The following is a 21,525-nucleotide window of genomic DNA, read 5'->3' on the forward strand; positions in this document are numbered from 1 at the left end:
AGTTCGAGCTGCTGGAAGGCACACCTCTGTGGTCCAAGTGAAGGTGCCCACATTGGTTTGCTCAGAGGCATCAGGGGTGCATCAGACAGTTTCCTCTGCTGGCTTCCTCGTCCCAGAGCCAGTCTGCAGACAAAGGCTGTCTGCTCTGAGAATAACAAAGGAGGGTGTCGGGGAGACTGGGGCGGGCCACAGGAACGTCAGCCCTCAGGGAGATGGAAGGAAGAAGCAGGTCCTGGCCCCTCACCAGCCAGAGACAGAATCCTGGAGCAACACAGTCTGGGAGCAAGGGGCTTGTCCTGTGAGAAACTGGCTGGGCAGAGGCGCAGGGAGGGGCTGCGGGAAACAGCTGGCTTGGCTGAGATCCCAGCGGGGAGACGAGGCCAGACTTGTCTCCAGTCCTGGGGGGCAGGGGCTGGGGCCCTCTGAGGGGTTGGCCAGGCCTCTCCTGCCAGAAGGCTGGAGAGCGGCCAGGAAGATAGGCAGCGCCTTCCAAACACCCAGGGGCCGATGGGGAGGGGGTCCAGATGGCTGCTGGCCACTCCACTCGGCCGCCAGCTTGGCAGAGCCAGCTCCTAGGCCTGGCCCCTGGTGAGCTCCAACTGCAACAGGGCCACTCTGGGCCAGATCACCTGCCTCCCTTCACGGAAACATTCGCCAGTGCATTTGACTTGAAAACAAAAATCAATTTATGCAGAAATTAACAAATGCTTGGTTTACCTTGGTGAATCATTTCTTTTAATGACAAAAGTTGCATAATCACTTGTAAGAAGCCAATGACTTTATTATTTACTGGTTTAAGTCATGACTCTATTGTGCAAGCAAGGAAAGGGGGAATTCTAATCCTTGTTCGTTAGAAAGATTTCTCCAAAGAATGATGGGACAGTGAGAGGAACTGGGTCCCTGTCGCTCGCGAGGGTGGGCCGCTTTGGGCTCACTGCCATGTATCCATCAGACACCAAAGGGGTGTCCTGGCTTAGAGGGCAGGATTGTACATCACCAGAGTGAAAGGGGTGAGGCCACCGACAGCACATTAACCCCTAGGATGGCTGGCTGCGCCATGAAAGTGAAAAGTGAAAATGTTAAGTCACTCAGTCATGTCCAACTTTTTAATCCCATGGACTGAAGCCCCTCAGGCTCCTCTGTCCATGGAATTTTCCAAGGCAAGAATACTAGAGTGGGTAGCCAGTCCCTTCTCCAAGGGGATCTTCCCAACCCAGGGATCGAACCCAGGTCTCTTGCATTGTGGGCAGACTCTTTACTTTCTGAGCCACCAGAGGTTCCCACCAAAGCTGAAGGCCTTAATAAACTGCCACGGAACCCAGCTCCAAATACCAGGGAAGTAACCCAAGAAGGCAGTGTAGCCACATTAACAAAAGTAAAGCCTAGCCCAGCTCTCCCAGTCCTGCCTTAGAGAGAGCACAGACATGGAGGAAATCAGTGTGAAAGCCGACACCCTCCTGGAGTCTTCAGACCTTGCCCTCAGACCCCCATGCAGGTTACCCAGGATAAAAATGCCCTTTCTCTCCCACTGGAATGTTACTCAAGCCTGATGACCTTTTCAAACTGGATGACCTTCTTGCTGGACTATTCCAGAGAGGACTCCGGAACTGGGAGGGAAAGGGGCAGGGAGGCTGGGTTAGGGGGGTCTCAGAAACAAGACTTCCCAAGGAGATAGCACGATGGCAGAAGGTGGCATGGAGGTCATTTTCAACATCTCAGAAAATCCGAAGGAATCACACATTCACATCTATCTGGCTCAAGCAAGTTAAAACTCGGTAATCTCATTAAATATTTACGGTATCTTATGGCAGATGTACGTAGATCCAGTAAGTAGACAGAAAAACAAATTATTTCCTAATGAGTTATTCAGTTCTTGGTGGACAAAATTTCTGATAATCTAAGCGAAAGATAAAGTTCAAAAAACTCATGTCCATCGAGTTGGTGATGCCATCCTGCCATCTCATCCTCTGTCATCTCCTTCTCCTCTTCCCCCAATCCCTCCCAGCATCAGGGTCTTTTCCAATGAGACAGCTCTTCGCATGAGGTGGCCAAAGTATTGGAGTTCCAGCTTTAGTATCAGTCCTTCTAATGAACACCCAATGAACACCCAGGACTGATCTCCTTTAGGATGGACAGGTTGGATCTCCTTGGGTATAGTATAAATACATTTATCTAGCTGCTAGTGTTGTTTCCACTTTTAATCATCCCTGTATGTGTATCTTGGAATTCAGTGGCTCCTGACTAGCTCTGCTACACAAGAAAGTAATCAGAATTTTACCCTCAGTTCATCTTGGGGCGTTCTATGGTAAAAGGGTAACAAAATCCTTTCCTTTTGGAAAAGGAATTGACCTTGGGTTACCACAAAATGAAAACAGTTTTAGAAGGTGGGGAGGTGGAAAGACAAACTGAGGCAGTGAGAGTACCTCACTTTCTCACCTCAGAATTAAAGCCTCCTACAAACCTGGTTTCTGAGGCTCTTCTGTCTCCCGCCTTTGGGGGGCACAGCATAGCAGGCACGGAAGGGCCAGCCCACGTTAAGAGAATCAGTTTCTGTCAAGAACAAGAGGCTCTGTTGTTGAAAGCTCCCTGTGGTAGGTCAGTCATCATCCTCCTTGTTTCCACAAGTCATTTAATGAAGGAGGTATAGTTTAAGTAAATATGGAAACAGATTTAGTTAGCAAACAGGGTTTCCCTCTGGGAAACCAACACCTGAATTCAAAATCCAATTATCCTCGGGTGTCTCCCACGTTCTTCCTGATTTTGTTTTTCGTGTATGCTTTGTCTTCTTGCCAATTCGGATTCTTCCCAAACTCAGTTCAAATGTCATGTTGCTAGAGAAAACTCTGCTCTTAACCCGTCTTTCGTGGATCCTTCCTTTACCCTGCATTCTCATTCAGACCATGTAGTAAATATTGTGCTTGCTTGTACTCAAGCATGCTACTATTTCACTTTTAACCAGATCCTAAGTACTGGTGGGCAGGGTCTCCCCCGACTTCCGCACACAGAATTCCCAGGGAGAAGGGTTGGGCCACAAAAAGCTGTGGTACCTACCTAGTGATGCAGGAAATCCAGCCTCATTACTCCTGCTTCTTAATCTGCTTGAGTCTTTCTCTTTTTTCAGCAAGAGCACCACTGTCAGGGGCCCTAAGAATCAGATATCTCTCAGCTGATGAGGACAAATCGTGATGCTTCTCTGGCAGGCTCTAGTGACACTGCCTACAAGATTCAGAAAACCAAGTGATGCTTGATTCCCACAGGAGGGGAAGAACACCTTCTTTGCTCTTTGATGCCCTTGGCCAATGTACCCAGGAACTCATCTACCCCTTCTCTGCTTCTTCTGAAGACAATAGGCTTTTTTTTTTTTTAAGTCTGCCACAGACTTATTTTTGGCCAGTAATTCCCAACATTCTGTAAGGAATTCTCTGTGTAGAAACAAAAGGCTTTGTAGAGTGATTGGACAACATATGTTATACCAGGTCAATAAAAGTAATATTGCTTTTTTCCATCATGTGACCTAGGTAATAATTTTTTAAAGATAATCCTCTGGCTTATAAAATCTCTGCACTGTACAACATACATCCTGTAAGTTATCTTGACAGTCTTTACATTGAGTTAGATGTTTTCTAGAAAAAATATTTTTCAGAAACGTATTAAAAATAATTAAGACTTCTCATAAATAGATTTAATACAGTACCCTTCCGAGGTGTGGCCTGCTTGTCAGTATGTCCTATGAGCGAAGGATGGAAGCAATGCATGTGTGCTTCTGCTTCCTGGTACTGGCTGGACTTCTCACAGTCACCCGGGAGAACTTTCATGTAAGGAGACGGGCACACCTGGAGTCATGCAGTCTTTATTGATAAACAACAGGAAAACCTGCAATCATCTATCAAAATTATATCTTACCAAGAATATGAAAGGTAAGGACTTCCCTGGTGGCTCAGACGGTAAAGCATCTGTCTACCATGTGGGAGACCTGCCACACCAGGCCGATGACCTTCAATGCACAGATCTGACGTGTTCTGTGCAGAGGGCAGTTCTGACAATGCCATCCAGACGACCTGGAATGTGAGTGCTACAGTGGTCTTGTTGGGACACCTTGCTCTATCACTTCAGCGAGGGTTGTGAAGAGCTGAACCACTGTATCTAAGTCTCCCGTGTCTGGGGACTTTTAAAATCAAGTCTCTTCTCAAACTCCTACATTCAGGACAACACCCTTGGTGTTGGAGACGACAGATCAGATGGTTTTTTATACTATTCAAAAGCAAACTTAGAGAAAAAGGAATTGTACTGAAAGGACTGGTTTCTGGAAGAATCAGGTCACCTCTGTAACATACACTTTCAAGCCCTCAATAACAGTAATCATAAAAAAGGGTTTTGACAAGTAGACAGTATTTTAGAGAAGCTAAAATGGTGTTCACCAGAAAACAAGAGACTGCAGCTACACTGAGGATACATTTGAGTCATTTTTGCTTCCTTAGACTCCAGCACCATGCCAGGAACAGGGAAGACATTGAACAAAACCTTTCTGAGTGGTTTCTGAGCTCATTTTCTTTAGGGCTAGATCATAAACAGGCGAATACGAAAGGCCAGGCCCTGGGGGTCAGGATCAGAGGCTTCCTTGAGATGTCTGACCCTGTGAAATCTTATGTGCTGGTTTAACTTCTGTCTTACCTTCCACAAATTATGATTAAAACTACATATATAAAGTCTGTTGAGGTCAAGTAAAAGCCAAGGACTAAACACGTTTTCTGTTTGTAACATAAGGAAGGTTTTTAAAACCAAGGAACTTGAAAAAATGGAGATTCAGGAATTTAAAAGTAAAAACACCACCTTGTCAGTTGTTGCTTCTATAGTGCAATCAATAAATTGTTCACTTGTGATTTCCTTCCACATTGCTCAGAAAGGTTCTTTTTCTGATCAAAGTCTAGTCATTTATAATGAGCGCTGTGATCCAAGACTGCAGGCTCTCCTAGTGAGAATCAGAAACAGAGAAGCGAGCACTTCTTTGAAAAAAATGCTCCACAAATCCTCCAAATATGGTTGGAATTTCCACAGGCTGGTTTATGGCAACATTCTGTATGTAAACACTCTGTGTAGGCCAGTCAGACTCAGACATCAGGGGGCGCCATTCCTCCCACGACCCTCCCCCTCTTATAAAGCAGGTCAGCCGGGCTGGCCATGCTTTGTCAATGGTTCTGGCTCTACAGCCACCCCTCGCCCATGTATGAGGGCACATCCTCAGTGGAATTGCTGTTTTCTCTGGTGTCAATCTATTTTTCATGGTGGACGACTAGCTTTTTGATATTGCAGAAACTGACCTGACTTTAAGAAGAAGGTTCAAAGGAAAAGTTCTACATCTAAGACTGGCAATTAGAAGAAATTAGATGTTCTTCTCTCTGTGCTGAGATGTGGCTCTGTCTTGCAGAAAGTGACAGGTCCACTGCAATCTTTCTACATAGGCCAGTAACACACAGGGCAGATCTGAACACAATCACACACACCACACATCCTCTTCAAAGGTAAACCCTTCATGAAAGGCATAGCACATTTGGGAGCCTCACACAAATAAACTACTCAGGGCTCCCTTCAAGACTGCTTCAAGTCACATACTGGAGTTCAGGTGGCTTTGCTGTAGCTTGTTGAATCGTGTCCTCCTAGAAGAGAAGATCCATGTTGCCACATATCTGAGGAGAAAAATGGCCATCTTGGGGAAAGGGAGCTAAAGGAAAAAAAGAGAGATCACAAAACCTACTCTCGAGCTCCAACTTTCCCTGCAGTTCTCACAGCCCAGGAGCCAGTTTTTACACACAGGGTAGTGCTGGCACATTACTCCTAAAGCTAATTTCTTAGAAGAAATTTTCCACAACAGAAAACAAATCCTCTAAGATGGTGACTGCAGCCATGAAATTAAAAGACGCTTACTTCTTGGAAGGAAAGTTATAACCAACCTAGATGGTATATTCAAAAGCAGAGACATTACTTTGCCAACAAAGGTCCGTCTAGTTAAGGCTATGGTTTTTCCAGTGGTCATGTATGCATGTGAGAGTTGGACTGTGAAGAAAGCTGAGCTCCCAAGAATTGATGCTTTTGAACTGTGGTGTTGGAGAAGACTCTTGAGAATCCCTTGGACTGCAAGGAGATCCAACCAGTCCATTCTGAAGGAGATTAGCCCTGGGTGTTCTTTGGAAGGAATGATGCTAAAGCTGAAACTCCAATACTTTGGCCACCTCATGCGAAGAGCTGACTCACTGGAAAAGACTCTGATGCTGGGAGGGATTGGGGCAGGAGAAGGGGACGACAGAGGATGAGATGGCTGGATGGCATCACCGACTCGATGGACATGAGTTTGAGTGAACTCTGGGAGTTGGTGATGGACAGGGAGGCCTGGTGTACTGCGATTCATGGGATCGCAAGATTTGGACACGACTGAGCGACTGAACTGAACTGAAACTCCACAGAGAACCCAAAGCAGCCTCAGGGGGAAACCACATTCCACACAAATGCTCAGTGTGGCCACCATGGCTGAGGGCTGGCTGTGGTAGGAGAAGGGGGTGTGGTCACCATGGCTGAGGGCTGGCTGTGGTAGGAGAAGGGGTGTGCCTGGCAAAGCTTCATCCAGAGGTGCCATGTGCCCACAGCCGGTGACTCTATTTCTGTTCACTGTCCAACTAAACTGCTCAGGGGCTGAACTCGGAGGCCCAGCTCTCACAGAGGTACATTGAAACGAAAGATAACGCAGAAGGGGAAATGCAGAACACCCGTTTTGAGCTGCTTGAGGAATCGCTCGAATCCTCTCCTTCATGGGACTTGGCCTCATCTTGTCCCACTGGCTGCTGGGGGCCTCTCCTCTCTTCTCTTGGCAGCTGGTTCTCCTCCAGACTCTCGGTTCTCCCTCAACTCACCAAGGGAAACAACGGTGTTCTTCAAGCTTTGTACAGATACAACTGAGTTGTAAACTTTATAAACCACTGGCTTTTGGCTATTGGCTCAAATTCTGACCTACTGTCAAGAGACAATGGGTTGTAGTTTAAAAAAAAAGAAAGAAAGGAAAAAAACCAGGACAGAAAAGCGCTTCACGAGCAATTTTACTCTTCTTTAATTCTACTGTCTTTGGGCACACACTGTATTTTGCTATTGAAGAAATTATGACAGCAGGGCTTAGAGCACTGATTCATGACACATTCTTTGTGCCACACAAAGAGCAAAATCCTATGACAACCGGACCATCTGCTACCACAACAGGGCTGTCTTATTCACTGCACAGGACAAGTGCTCGTGAGGGGAGTAAAGGGAGAGAGAGGGAAGGAGGGAGGCACCTGGGGGCAAGTGAACCTCCCAATATGCCTACAAATTAGAAATTTGGTGGAGAATCCAGAATTTACCTAAGGGTGATAGGGAATCGTTGAGTTACAGTCCCATTATTTCCAGAAATTACTGAATTTGAACCTGAGGTTAAGACTTTTAAGATAAAGCAACCTCAAATAAGTTCAGACTGGCCTTGGGAAGAAATGGCAGCCACAGATAGTAATGAGCTTCAGTGCTTGAGAAGAAGTGTCAAAATCAACCTATACCTCTGACTTGACTCAGGTGAAAAAAAGTCTCATTTAAAAAATGGTAAGTCCGCAGCAAAAAGTCTGAAAGTTTGAGTCCCTTCTCGTCTTTCCATTTTGCTGCTGGTGCCTGCTCTCCTTATGGTATCTCCCGAAAAGGTTCAGAATTCAATACAGATTTATTAGGTTGATTTGCAGTATGTAGCTTAAGATGAAGAGTCCTGTTTGGTTTTAACCATTTCATTTAACCTTCTGGTAATGGTAGTCCTGAGAGTCTGCAGCGTTGGTAAAGTCCACCTGTGACCACAGGTCAACCTGCTGGTGGGAGCACAGCAACTTTTTGGCCCATGGCTTTGCCTTGTCCTTGTCCCTCAAATCTGGTAGTTTCTGCATTGAGGGACTTAGTTCACCACAATGACGTGTTCAAAACCGTTTTCTGTAGAAACCTCCTTCCAACGCCCAATAGTGCAGGTGGTCAGGAAGACTTGGAAGGAAGCTGCAAAAAGTCCAGCTGGGAATCTTGACTTTGTTAGATGTGGACACTGGAAAATCACCTTTGTCCTCCCCAGATTTTATTATAGTTAAAGGAGAAAAATCCATGAGATTCTAACTGTAAATATGCTAGATATAAAACTGATGGAATGCTAACTGGTCCATAAAGGGCTGAACAAGATAATCTGTGGCAAAGTAGAAAATAAGCCCAAAGGTGATAGAGACTGGAAGAGCTGGTAATGCTTTCTTGAAAATGGCGAGGAGCAATAATGTAAGGCACAAACCCTGTGGAGAAGTGGGGAAAAAACACAAATGCAGACATAATTATGCAAGTATTCTGTGCAAATCAACTCAATCACAAATCTGGGTCTTGATTTAGTTAACTGAACATATGATCCTTTGAGATTAAATTTTAGAACAAAAGTTTTTTCACTGAATCTGGAACATTTATTTTTCTTCACAATAGAGATTATCCATATATTATTGATATTTCATCCCCTAATTCTAGGTAGGGAATAGAATCTGAAAATAAGCAAAATGGTTTTTTAAACAAATGAACAATATTGAAATTTCTATCTAAAATATTGACTTGGCTACTGTAGATTTAGTTTGGCTAAAAATCCCAGAGGTGAAGAACATTCTTTATGCTGTCTGGGGGCAAAGAGGTGCTCATGGAATAAACCAACAAATATTTGTTTATAAAATGTATAATGTTTTCTTATAAAGACAGAGCAGCTATATAATACAGCCCATTTTTTACCCTAGTTAACTGACACTAAAACACATCCAGAAAACTAACCTCAAAAGAGAAATAAATGAAAATTCTAACTGGTCATATGACCAAGATAAATCACAAATATAATCACAAAATAAATACATAAGTAAAGGCTCTCATCTAACCTCTCATCCAACTTCACTCATATATACATATACATGAGACATCACACCTCCAGCAAAAACAACAGTAAGAAATATCTTATGAGTTACTTAAAATCACAGTTCTGAAAGCTTCAGGCTCACATTGTGACTCTATAAGCAAAATCTATGTGTGATCAGGCACTATGTTAGCTTTTCTTGCCTCATATTGCCTGCCCAAAGGACACTGTATGTTGCAGGTTGTGGTGTTAAATGCAAAACTGCCACCAAGACCACTCTAAGTGAGGAACTGCTTATCCCTTTAAGACTGATCTAATTCTCTACATAATTATTTATGCTGCCAGGCTTGAAGCAGTGGTTCCTAGTCAGAAGTGCTTACCAGAATTTCCTGGGGGAACTTAAAAAAAATACACAATTAAAACAAATTAAATAATATCTCAGGGCAGAGAAGCACTGTTTTAAAAGCTCTCAGGTGATTTCAATGTGTGGCCACGTGGCGAAACTATTCGGGTGAGGTCCTATTATTTGTGTTTTTAAAAAGCTCCCCAGGTGATTGGAACACTCAGCCAAGCTGGGGTTAAAAGAGCTGCCTTTTAATCAGAGTTTTGAGATAAGGAGTTCTAACAGGTTTTAATCAATGTATACTTACAATTAATATGGCTACAAAACAGGCTATGGTTGTGTTCCAGTCTCCACTGGCTGTTGCAGAAGCTTTACCAACCAGAACACTGTAGAAAATGAAATCTCCTAATCCAAGTTTTACTCCTCCTAAAATGGAAAGATTATGAATATAAGTTTGTCACTCTTTGCTATGACTTCACAATTTAAAAATGTGCCCCCTCCCCATCCCACACTGAATGCTGCTGCTGCTGCTGCTGCTAAGTTGCCTCAGTAATGTCCGACTCTGTGCGACCCCACAGACAGAAGCCCACCAGGCTCCCCTGTCCCTGGGATTCTCAAGGCAAAAACACTGGAGTGGGTTGCCATTTCCTTCTCCAATGCATGAAAGTGAAAAGTGAAAGTGAAGTTGCTCAGTTGTGTCCTACTCTTAGTGATCCCATGGACTGCACCCTACCAGGCTCCTCCTTCCATGGGATTTTCCAGGCCAAGAGTACTGGAGTGGGTTGCCATTGCCTTCTCTGCCACACTGAATGAGAAGTCAGTAAATGATATTATACAAAGTTAGGCTTTCTTTAGGTTTTCCCTCTTTTTTTTTTTTTTGGTTTTCTGTAACGGGAGGTTCAGATGCTATAGGGCTGACTCTGCAGTCTTAACAGTAGATGCTGCGGTTATATATAAAAAAAATACTGACAGTAAATAATAATTGTCATCTATTACTGCCTAGTTTGTACCTGGCACTTGTTCAAATAAATCCTCACAAGAAGCCCTATGAGATAGTATCATCTCCTTTTATTTGAAAAACAGTTTCACTGGAATATAATTTATTTCATAAAATGCACCAATTCAATGACTGTAAAAAACCTGGAGTTGTACAACCATCACCATCATCTATCACATTTCCATCACCCCACTTAGATACTTGTGTTTCAAGCCTTAAGCAACTACTTTCTAACTCTATAAATCTGACTTTTCTAGACACATAGAAATGGACTCATAATATGAAGTTTTTTTGTGACTGGCTTCTTTCATTTAATATAATTTTTAAAAACTGAAGTATAGTGACATTCAAAAAACCAAGATCATGGCATCTGGTCCCATCACTTCATAGCCAATAGATGGGGAAACAATGGAAACAGTGACAGACTTTATTTTCTTGGGCTCCAAAATCACTAGAGATGGTGAATGCAGCTGTGAAATTTAAAAATGCTTGCTCCTTGGAAGAAAAGCTATGACCAACCTGGACAGCATATTAAAAAGCAGAGACATTACTTTGCTGACAAAGGTCTGTCTAGTCAAATCTATGGTTTTTCCAGTAGTCATGTATGGAAACAGAGGTGAGAGTTGGACCATAAAGAGAGCTGAGCACTGAAGAATTAATGCTTTTGAACTGTGGGGTTAGAGAAGACTCTTGAGAGTCCCTTGGACTGCAAGGAGATCCAACCAGTCAATCCTAAAGGAAATCAACCCTGAATATTCACTGGAAGGACTGCTGCTGAAGCTGAAGCTCCAATACTCTGGCCACCTAATGCGAAGAACTGACTCACTAGAAAAGACCCTGATGCTGGGAAAGATTGAAGCCAGGAGGAGAAGGGGGTGACAGAGGATGAAATGGTTGGATGGCATCACCGACTCAATGGACACAAGTTTGAGCAATCTCCGGGAGTTGGTGATGGACAGAGAAGCCTGGCATGCTGCAGTCCACGGGGTCGCAAAGAGTCGGATATGACTGAGCAACTGAACTGAACTGATGTACAATGTAGTGTTAGTTTCAGGTGTACAAGGTGATTCAGTTTTATATATATATATATACAGATTATCTTCCATTACAGGTTATTACAAGATACTGAAGATAGCTTCCTGTAGTATATAGTAGGTTCTTGTTGTTTACCTATTTTATGTATAATACTATGTATCTATTAACCCCAAACACCTAAATTACCCCCCACCCTACAGGTTCCCCTTTGGTAACCAAGTTTGTTTTCTATGTCTGCGAGTCTATTTCTGTTCTGTTAGTAAGCCCATGTGTATCATTTTTTTAGATTTCACATATAAGTGATATCACATCATATTTATCATTCTCTGACTTACTTCACTTAGTATGATAATCTCTAGGTCCATCCAAGTTGCTGCAAATGGCATTATTTCATTCTTTTGTATTGCTGAATATATTCCATCGTGTATATATGTACCACATCTTTATACATTCACCAGTCAATGGACATTTAGGTTACTTCCATGTCTTGACTACTGTAAATAGTGCTGCTATGAACATCAGGGTATATGTGTCTTTTTTGAATTAGAGTTTTTAATATGCCCAGGAGTAGGGCTGCAGAATCATACGGTAACTAGTTTTTTAAGGAACCTCCATACTATTCTTACAAAGCGGCTGCAACAATTTACATTCCCACCAACAGTTCAGGAAGGTTCCCTTTTCTCCACATCCTCTCCAGAATTTATTATTTACAGACTTTTTGATGATGGTCATTCTGACTGGTGTGAGGTGAAACTTCACTGTAGTTTTGATTTGCATTTTTTGGGGGCTCCAAAATCACTGCAGATGGTGACTGCAGCTATGAAATTAAAAGATGCTTACTCCTTGGAAGGAAAGTTATGACCAACCTAGAGAGCATATTGAAAAGCAGAGATATTACTTTGCCAACAAAGATCCGTCTAGTCAAGGCTATGGTTTTTCCAGTGGTCACGTATGGATGTGAGAGTTGGACTGTGAACAAAGCTGAGCGTCGAAGAATTGATGCTTTTGAACTGCGGTGTTGGAGAAGACTCTTGAGAGTCCCTTGGACTCCAAGGAGATCTAACCAGTCCATTCTGAAGGAGACCAGTCTGGGGTGTTCATTGGAAGGACTGATGTTGAGGCTGAAACTCCAATACTTTGGCCACCTCATGCGAAGAGTTGACTCATTGGAAAAGACTCTGATGCTGGGAGGGATTGGGGCAGGAGGAGAAGGGGACGACCGAGGATGAGATGGCTGGATGGCATCACTGACTCGATAGACGTGAGTCTGAGTGAACTCCGGGAGTTGGTGATGGACAGGGAGGCCTGGCATGCTGCGATTCATGGGGTTGCAGAGAGTCGGACACGACTGAGCGACTGAACTGAACTGAATAATGAGTGATGTTGAATACTTTTTCATGTGCTTGTTGGCCATCTGTATTAACGTATTTCTGAGGTTTATCCATGATTTTGGCATGTATCTATAGTTTGTTCCTTTTCACTGATGAATAGCTTTTCATTGTATGGATATACTATATTGTGTTTATCCATTACCAGTTGATGGACGTTTAGATTGTGTTCCGTTTTTGGCTGTTATGAATAATGCTGCTATGAACATCAGCGTACACATCTTTGTGTGGGCAGACTGCTTTCATTCCCATTGGGGAGATTCCTAGGAGTGGATCTGCTGGGTTATATGGTAAATTAACGTTTAGCCTTTTGACAAGCTGCCAAGTTTTCTCTATGATGGCTGTATGTGTGCATTCCCACCAGCAGTGCACAATGCTTCTGGTTTCTTCAGTCCTCACCAGCACTTGGTGTTGCTGTCTTTTTGATTAAAGCCATTCTGAATCATGATGTTGAGTATCTTTTCATGTGTTGATTAGCCATTATACTTCTCCTCTGAGGAAATGTTTATTAAAAGTATTACCCTATTTTTAAAATAGCCTCCTATTATTGAGTTATAAGAATTCTCTTTATATCCTAACTACAAATTCTTTTAACAGGATTTACAAATATTTTCTCTCAGTATGTGGCTCTTTTTCTTTTTTAAAAAAATTTAATTAAAAAAAAAAACTTACTTATTTTTATTTGGCTTTGCTGGATCTTAGTTAGAGCACGTGGGATCTAGTTCTCTGGCCAGGGATTGAACCCAGCCCCCCTGCACTGGGAGCACGGAGTCTTGGCCACTGGACCATCAGGGAAGTCCCCCAATTTTTTAATTTTTTAAAAATTTATTTTTGGCTGTGCTGGGTCTTCGTCGCTGCACACAGGCTTTCTCTAGTGTGGAGAGGCAGGGCTACTCTTCCCTGTGGTGCTCGGGCTGCTCACTGCGGTGGCTTCTCTTGTTGCACAGCACAGGTCCTAGGAGTGCAGGCTTCAGCAGCTGCAGCACTCAGCACGTGGGATCTTTCTGGACAAGGGATCAAACCTGCGTCCTCGGATTCTTAACCACTAGGGAAGTCCCGCTTTGCTTTTTTTTTTTTTTTAATGTGGTTAAATACACAGTTCAGTGGCATTAAGTACATTCACACTGTTGTGCCACCATCACCACCATCCACCCACAGAACTCTTCACTTTGCAGAAGTGAAACTCTGTCCTCATTAAGTAACTCCTTCCTCTCTCCCTCCAGACTCTGGAAACCACCACTCCACTCTCCGTCTCTGAGTCTGACTACTAGAGGTACTTCATTTAAGTGGAATCATACAGTATTCATCTTACTGTGACCAGTTTATTTCACTTAGCATAATGCCTTGGATCATCCACACTGCAGCATGTGTTAGGTCTTCCTTTCTTTTTGAAGTTGAGTAATACCTCATCATATGTATACACCGCATTTTGTTTATCCATTCATCTGTCAATGGACACTTAGGTTGCCTCCATCTCATGGTCACTGTGAAAAGTGCTATGAACATGAGTATAGATACCTCTTCTCTCTCTCTCTTTTTCGGCTGTGCCATGTGGCTTGTGGGATCGCAGTTCCCTGACCAGGGTTCGCACCCTCATCCTCAGCAGTGAAAGCACAGAGCTCTAACCACTGCCAGGGAATTTCCTAAATATCTCTTCTCTAAATGGTATCGTCTGAAGTTTTAAACTTTGACAAGGTCCAACCTATCAATTTTTTTTCTCTATGTATCACTGTTGTATTAATGAACTCTTTGCTCAACTGAAGGTCATGAAGTTTTTCTTTGTTTTCTTCTAGAAGTTTTATAGTTTTGCCATTTACATTTCAGGTTATGACACATTCTGGGTTAACTTTTGATTGTGTTGAAAAGATTATATCCCTTTGCCACTGAATTATTTTAGCACCTTTGTAAAAAAAAAAAATCATTGACCATAAATATAAAGGTTTACTTCTGGACTTTCAGTTTTGTTTCATTGATTTATATGCCTGTCCTTATCTTGATTACTGTGGTTTTAGAGTAAGCTTTCATTGAAATCAGATTGCTGAAGTCCACCACCTTTTTTCTTCTCTTTCAAAATTGTTTTGGATATTCTAAGTTCTTCACATTTCCAAATAAATTTTAGGATCAATTTATAGAAATTAACAAGCTGATTCCTAAAACTTACACAGAAATGCAGAGGTCCTAGATTTTCTACTGTCAAACATTATTTTTAACTTTTCAAAACTATGGATTCAAAAATACTCTTTGACTTGAGGCTCAACAGTAACCCATTAAACTTTACAACTTGGTTTTACCTTTCTGATTGTTAAGTAACTATTGCCAACTGAAGTTTGATCCCGGTCTTAAAGCTTTGTTTCCTGAGATACTTCTGGAAGATAGGGGTTGAAAGCCCTGAGAAGCAGGGTCTGCTCCAGATGTGTGTGACAAAGGAGCGGGGTGCTGGTTAATAAGATCTTACTGAGTAGCCAGCATTTCTTTTTAAGTTGTGGAAGCCAGAGTGAAGTCTTCCTTAATGCGAAAAATAAACCATATGACCTGTGAAATTCAATGCTCTGAATTAGAGAGTCAGTTATCCTTTAACTTGCTAACCTTCCCAGAATGATGAATATTTCTACCAGTTTCAAGTGTGCAAAAGAGCCCAACTCATTCTTTAACCCTCAAATTCTTCAGCTACAAGATGGGGATTACAGAGCTATTTCACAAGGTTGGTATCAGAGTTGAAAATAATACAGAAAAGTTCTTGGCACACACAGTGGCTAAACAAATGATAGCCTTAAAAAGACTTGATTCCAAATAGTGCTATAAGAAACTAACTGAAAGAAACTAAGTTCTTCAGGGAAGGGAAAAAAAAGCTATAGAAATAAATTTTAAAAAATAATGCAGATGATGGACTTCCCTGGTGGTTAACAATATGCCTGCAAATACGGAGGACATGGGTTCGATCCCTGCTCTGGCAGGGTTCCACATGCCAGAGGGCAACTGGGCCCATGCTCTGCAATGAGAAGTCTGTGCATGGCACAGCAGGACTGTGTAGTACTCCTGCTCGCTGCAACTAGAGAAAGCCCAAGTGCAGCAACACAGGCCCAGCACAGCCAAAAAGAAACAAATACAAATTTTAGCACACAAAAAGGTACTCAACATTATTAGTCATCAGAAAAAGGCAAATCAAAACCCTGATGAGATACCACTTTACATTCACTAGAATGATTATAATCAAAAGACAGATAATAAAAAGTTATCAGTGAAGATGTGTAAGAACTGGAACATATAAACAGTGCTAGTGGGAATGCAAAATGGTGCAGACACTTTGGAAAACCATCTGGGAGTTCCTCAAAAGGTTAACTATAGAGTTATCATATGACCCAGCATTCTAACTGCAGGTATAAACCTAAGAGAAATAAAAACTATGTCCACACAGACAGGTACATGAACATTCACAGCAACAATATGCCTAATAGCTTGAAATGGAAAAAATCTAGATGTCCATTAACTGATGAATGGATGATAAACGTGACATATCCTTTAAATGGAATATTATTTGGCTACAAAAAGAAATGAGGGGGTTTCCCTAGTGGCCGAGGGGTGAAGAATCAGCCTGCCAGTGCAGGAGCCATGGGTTTGATCCCTCATCTGGGAAGATCCCACAAGCTGTGGAGCAACTAAGCCCGTGTGCCACAACCACCGAGCCTGCGCTCTAGAGTTTGGGAGCTGCAACTACTGAGCCCGTGTGCTACAGCCCGTGCTCCGCAGCAAGAGAAGCCACTGAAACAAGAAGCCCTGGCACCACATCCAGAGAGAAGCTCAAGCAGCAACAAAGGCCCAGCACAGCCAAAAGTGAATGAAAAAAAATAGAAACAAGTACCAGCACATACTATAACATAAACCTTGAAAATATTATGCTAAGTGAAAGAAATCAGCACAAAGAACCATATACTGGCTGATTCTATTTAGCTGAAATGGCCGGAAAAGGCAAATCTATTATGAGGGTACATTAGGTGGTTTTTTTGGGGGGACAGGAGTAATGAGTACAGCGTTTCTCTCTGAGGTGATGAGCATGTTCCAACATTAGCTTGTGGTAATGGCTATACAACTATAATAAAAACCACTGCATTGCACACTTTTAAAGGGGAAGGCAGGATGAGAGGGACTGACGAGGTAATAGTAAAGAGTGTAAGGTTTCTTTATGGGGTATTGACAATGTTCTAAAGTCAACTGTGGTGATGGCTGAATAATTCTGTGAATATATTAAGGCCATCACTGTAAATGTAGGACTTCCCTTGTGGCTCAGCTGGTAAAGAATCTGCCTGCACTGCGGGAATCCTGGGTTCAGTTCCTGGGTTGGGAAGATCCCCTGGAGAAGGGAAAGGTTACCCACTCCAGTATTCTGGCCTGGAGAATTCCATGGACTATATAGTCCATGGGGTCATTAAGAGTTAGACACAGCTGAGTAACTTTCACTTTCATCACTTTAAATGGGTGAATAGTACAGTATGTGAGTTATGTCTCAACAGAGGTTTACAAAAAAATAAACAAAAACAAAGTACCGATCAAGCTTAAAAATTATCACCTCATTTTTCATATACTGGCTTATGTTTGTTTAAATAATAATAATATTATGGCAAATGCTATAGTTATGCTTCACAGAATTCATTTTAATGGACAGAGAAATGTAGGTATATTTTATCAGCAAATTTAAAATAGAACTCAGGAGAATTCCCGGGTGGTCCAGTGGTTAGGACTCTGCACTTCCAATGCAGACCACTGAATAAACATGTTTTACATTTCTATCTAAAAACTCTCAGTGTTCAGTTTTCTGATTAAATTATGATTTTGATAGGGCTGTTTTGGAAGACACACATGTCTTTACATACATATCAAATTCTATTGTAAACTGAGACTTTTCTGTAAGTAACCACCACAAGTCTGGTTTACTTGTGAAGAATAAACCACTAATGAGATGGTTATGTGTGTGCTGGATGCTTAGAAGAGAAAAGAATGCCAATTATTAGTTTATATTGGTCCCAGATAAATGAAACATTAATCTGAAGGTGGAAGGGAAATTTTGGGGTTCTCCTTTAAAAAGAAAAAGTTACTGATGAAGAATGCAGATGATCCAGAGAGAGACTCTTCAAGTAGAAAAAGCAGTCATGAGAGAATCCCACTGCTGTCACGCTCAACGGCTACACTGCTGACTTCTTTTGTTTCTACACATCATTGAGAAAAGAAGAGACAGAACAGAAGAGGCAACCTAATTACAGTGGTAACTGCAGGCCGAGACAATACCAGCAAAGGCTAAGTTCAAGCCTGGCTAAGAGGTGATTGCGTCTGGTTTCCCAGGAGTGCGAAAGGTACAGGCTGCAGCTGACTCTAACATCTGGAAAACTTAGCCAGCACCACAGTCATGGATCTGCCCAGGTTCTAACCCAGGTAAAAGACTAAGGGTGAGCTCTAAGTAAGAACTGTTCTGCTCAAACTAAAGGACAATGTCAAGGTCACAATTAATACTGACTAGAGAAGGAATCTCTTGCCTGGAAAGTCCCATGGGTGGAGGAGCCTGGTAGGCTGCAGTCCATGGGGTCGCTAAGAGTCAGACAAAACTAAGCGACTTCACTTTCTCTTTTCACCTTCATGCATTGGAAAAGGAAATGGCAACCCACTCCAGTATTCTTGCCTGGAGAATCCCAGGGACGGGGGAGCCTGGTAGGCTGCCGCCTATGGGGTCACACAGAGTCGGACATGACTGGAGTGACTTAGCAGCAGCAGCAGCAGAGAAGGAATCTAGGTGTCTCTTTCCTTCAAACTACTTAATACTTCTGTATGTTTTAATCAAGAGTTTCACTTCTGTGAAAATGAAAACACCGAGGTAACTTGGTTGGGAAATGTGCTAATCTCTTCTTATTCAGTAAATCACCTCTCTAAGACCAAGTGAGGAGGTGACTGAGCCCTAACTTGTGGGCTCTACTGGCTAATATCCTAAGAAGCCCCGAGTGCTGACCTGAATCTGAGCAATTACACACCTCAGACACTCAACAAACTTTTACATTACTGCACAGAACCTAAATCCCTTTGATTTTCTTCAGAATTAATAAAACGCAGTGCTTGCCAACAAAGGGTAGGAACAATGTAAAAGGGCAAAACATTTAAATTCAAAGGTCTCTGTGCAGCAAAGAACGAAATATATTAATGACATTTTTGTACACCTAAAGTTTTATTGGAATAATATTTTAAAAATTTTTTTACCTTACAGAATCAATCCCCAAGGTTAAGGATATTATCAAATTATTAAGGGATAATTTTTAAAAATCTGAGGGGTAGAATTTGGTCCATTAATAAATTTAACCATGAGAAAAGCAGCAACTATTGTTACTTCTCAGTAAAAACTGCACTGCTGTTTAGAATTAGACTGGAACACTCTGACTCATGTTATTTTGGGAAGAGTATGATACTGCAGCACCTTAAAAACTCAGGACTTGCATGACTTGCCAGTGTAGAGAAAGGCACATACTTTCCTCTGGGTCCTCACTGGCCAGGATGCTGCTGGAAAGGTCCTGCACAGCAGATCGTGACTCAGCCGTAGAATGATGAGGCCCCAGGCGACTGTCCCTCTGGGCTTCCCACTCTTCGCTGAAGCCACCATCGTCACTCTCTGTCACTGGGTCTTGTGACTCACTTTCTGTGCCTTCAAGAAAAAGTGTATATTGCAGCTGTAATACTTGGAAAATTCTCTTTATACCTTTAAGAAAATTACATGGGAACAGTAATTTACCTGTCATTGTAACTAGGTGAGTTGTCTGGCCCTTAAACAACAAATCAAGGGTTATTTCAGTGCCCGCTGGTTGCTTCCACAACAGCCATTTCTCCCCTTATTTCCTGAGGGCAGAGTCATGATTTATTTGGGTTTCCACCTCTCACCCAGGACTCTGGTGGTTAATTCTGTTCAGTCCGAGCTAAGCGTGGTCACCCCACCCTTCCTCTTCCCAATGAACGCTCTAAGGCTGTGGGGCTCGTACCAGCCAATGTGTGGTGAGACAAAATCTGCTGGAAAGCGGGGGACACTTGTTCACTCTTTATGAGATTCAAGGAAGCCACAAGCAGCCCCTCGTTCCCCTGGATGTTGTCTTATCTGCATATGATGCCTGGCACTGCAGCTGTCACCTTGTGACCATGAGGAGCAGTGCGCCGAGGACCAAGCCAGCAAGTAAGGATGGCAGAGCAGGAAGGTAGGAAAGAACTCGGACCCCTGATAATTATCGAGTCATAAAATGAGCCAAGACTTCTGGTCACGTGAGAGAACGTTTCCTCTGATCTTTGCAGCTGGTGGCACTCACTAACTGGTGGCACCCACCACTGGCTCCAGTGACTGAGTTATAAAAGCAGACCACGACTAGAGGGTGGAGGATGGGAAGGAGCAAGGGGATTTTCTTATGGGCTAGTCATTTTGTTATCATGACTAGTTCTGACTGAAAACGGTGAGTATAACATGACTGTCTCCAGAACCTTCCATACGTCAAAAATAGTTAAAATACATAAGTGGAGTTGATAATATTTTTTTCTCACTTATTTTATTTTTTATACAAGTAATGGATGCTCAAATTTATTCATCTACCACGAATAAATGAAACTTGTACACTTCTTACTTGCATGGAGTTTTTTTTGAGAGAGGTTCTAGCAATTTTGTATTTTTAATTTGTATTTTTTCCTTACCCAGGTCTCCATAAAACCTGAATCTTCTCTGAGCTTGTTTATAAAATTATAAAAGTATAAGATTTAGAAATGAAAACAGCAGTCCCTGCCCTATCCTTCCTCACTCCTGATCCCCATCCTACTTCCAACCCGTTTGGCTATTTATTTTGGCATTTACTTCCATAATTAATTATAAACAGCATGTTCATAGTGCTGGACCTTGATTTTTTTTTTTTTAAGGTACAGGCAACCCCTGAGCTCTATTATTTTTTCCTCTTACAGACGACCTATACCCCTTTGTTCCAATCTAACTTCTAGTTCCTGTAACAGACTAGTTTTCAACTGGGGGTAGTACCTCCTTACATGGGTGGTTGGAAATAACTAGGATGCGGGGAGTTTTTGGTTATTGCAACCTCCACGCCACTCCTGGCATTTAGTGGGTGAGCGAGGGGCCAGGCATGTTAAACATGCTACATGGTGTGCAGAGCGGAGTCCACACAATGAAGAGCGCCCACCCAAAATACCAAGTGCACTCCCACCGAGCGAGTTCGTCCAGCTCCTCCTCCTCTCAAGGTCCCTGCCCATGATGCTTCCCCTTCTGGAAAGCTCTTACACTCTTCAGCTGGCCATCTCCTATTATCACTTCCTCAGGGAAGCCTTCCTGACTTTCTAAAATAAATGAAAGTCTTCCACTATAGACTTTCATAGCAACTTACACTTCTCCTTTGTAGAGCTTATCACAAACCGAATGAACTGTCTGGTGAACATGTGTGTCTCCCAAATAGGCTACAAGCTCCACAGGAACAGGACCTCTGATTCAGTGCCCTATCCCCAGTGCTGAAAAATACCAGGCACATGGTCAGGTACTCAATCTACACTTGTCGGAAGAGTAAAATCTTGATGTACAAAAACACACTCAAACTCATATACACTCACAGGTAACTAATCTTTAGTTTAACAAGGTTAACACAATACCCAGGCCTGGAGCAACTGTCTTCTCCATTTCCCACTTCTCTACCAGGTCTATAGCTGGTCTAATCCCAGCCTGATTTACTACCTCGGTCACTGCAGAATGGGCCAAATATCTTTGGGTCCCAAATACTAATTGCCAGTTGAAACTGACCTCCTCGCAGTTACTCAAATGCTAAATCAGCAGTTTTCTTGT

General features: G+C 42.6%; 1 protein-coding gene across 3 annotated transcripts in view; it reads right to left on the minus strand.

Annotated features, from left to right (window-relative positions):
• PSEN1 (presenilin 1) overlaps positions 7,071 to 21,525 on the minus strand; it is a 69,941-nt gene continuing 55,486 nt past the window's right edge. For all 3 annotated transcript variants that reach the window (XM_013967270.2, XM_005686046.3, XM_005686045.2), the window contains 3 exons: positions 19,183 to 19,356; positions 9,568 to 9,686; positions 7,071 to 8,327 (listed from right to left, as the gene is read on the minus strand). In XM_013967270.2, the coding sequence (XP_013822724.1) occupies positions 8,172 to 8,327; positions 9,568 to 9,686; positions 19,183 to 19,356 (449 nt within the window). In that variant the 3' untranslated portion in view covers positions 7,071 to 8,171. The remainder of the gene's footprint in view (positions 8,328 to 9,567; positions 9,687 to 19,182; positions 19,357 to 21,525) is intronic.

The sequence above is a fragment of the Capra hircus genome, chromosome 10, assembly GCF_001704415.2.
Source record: "Capra hircus breed San Clemente chromosome 10, ASM170441v1, whole genome shotgun sequence".
Lineage (NCBI taxonomy): Eukaryota > Metazoa > Chordata > Mammalia > Artiodactyla > Bovidae > Capra > Capra hircus.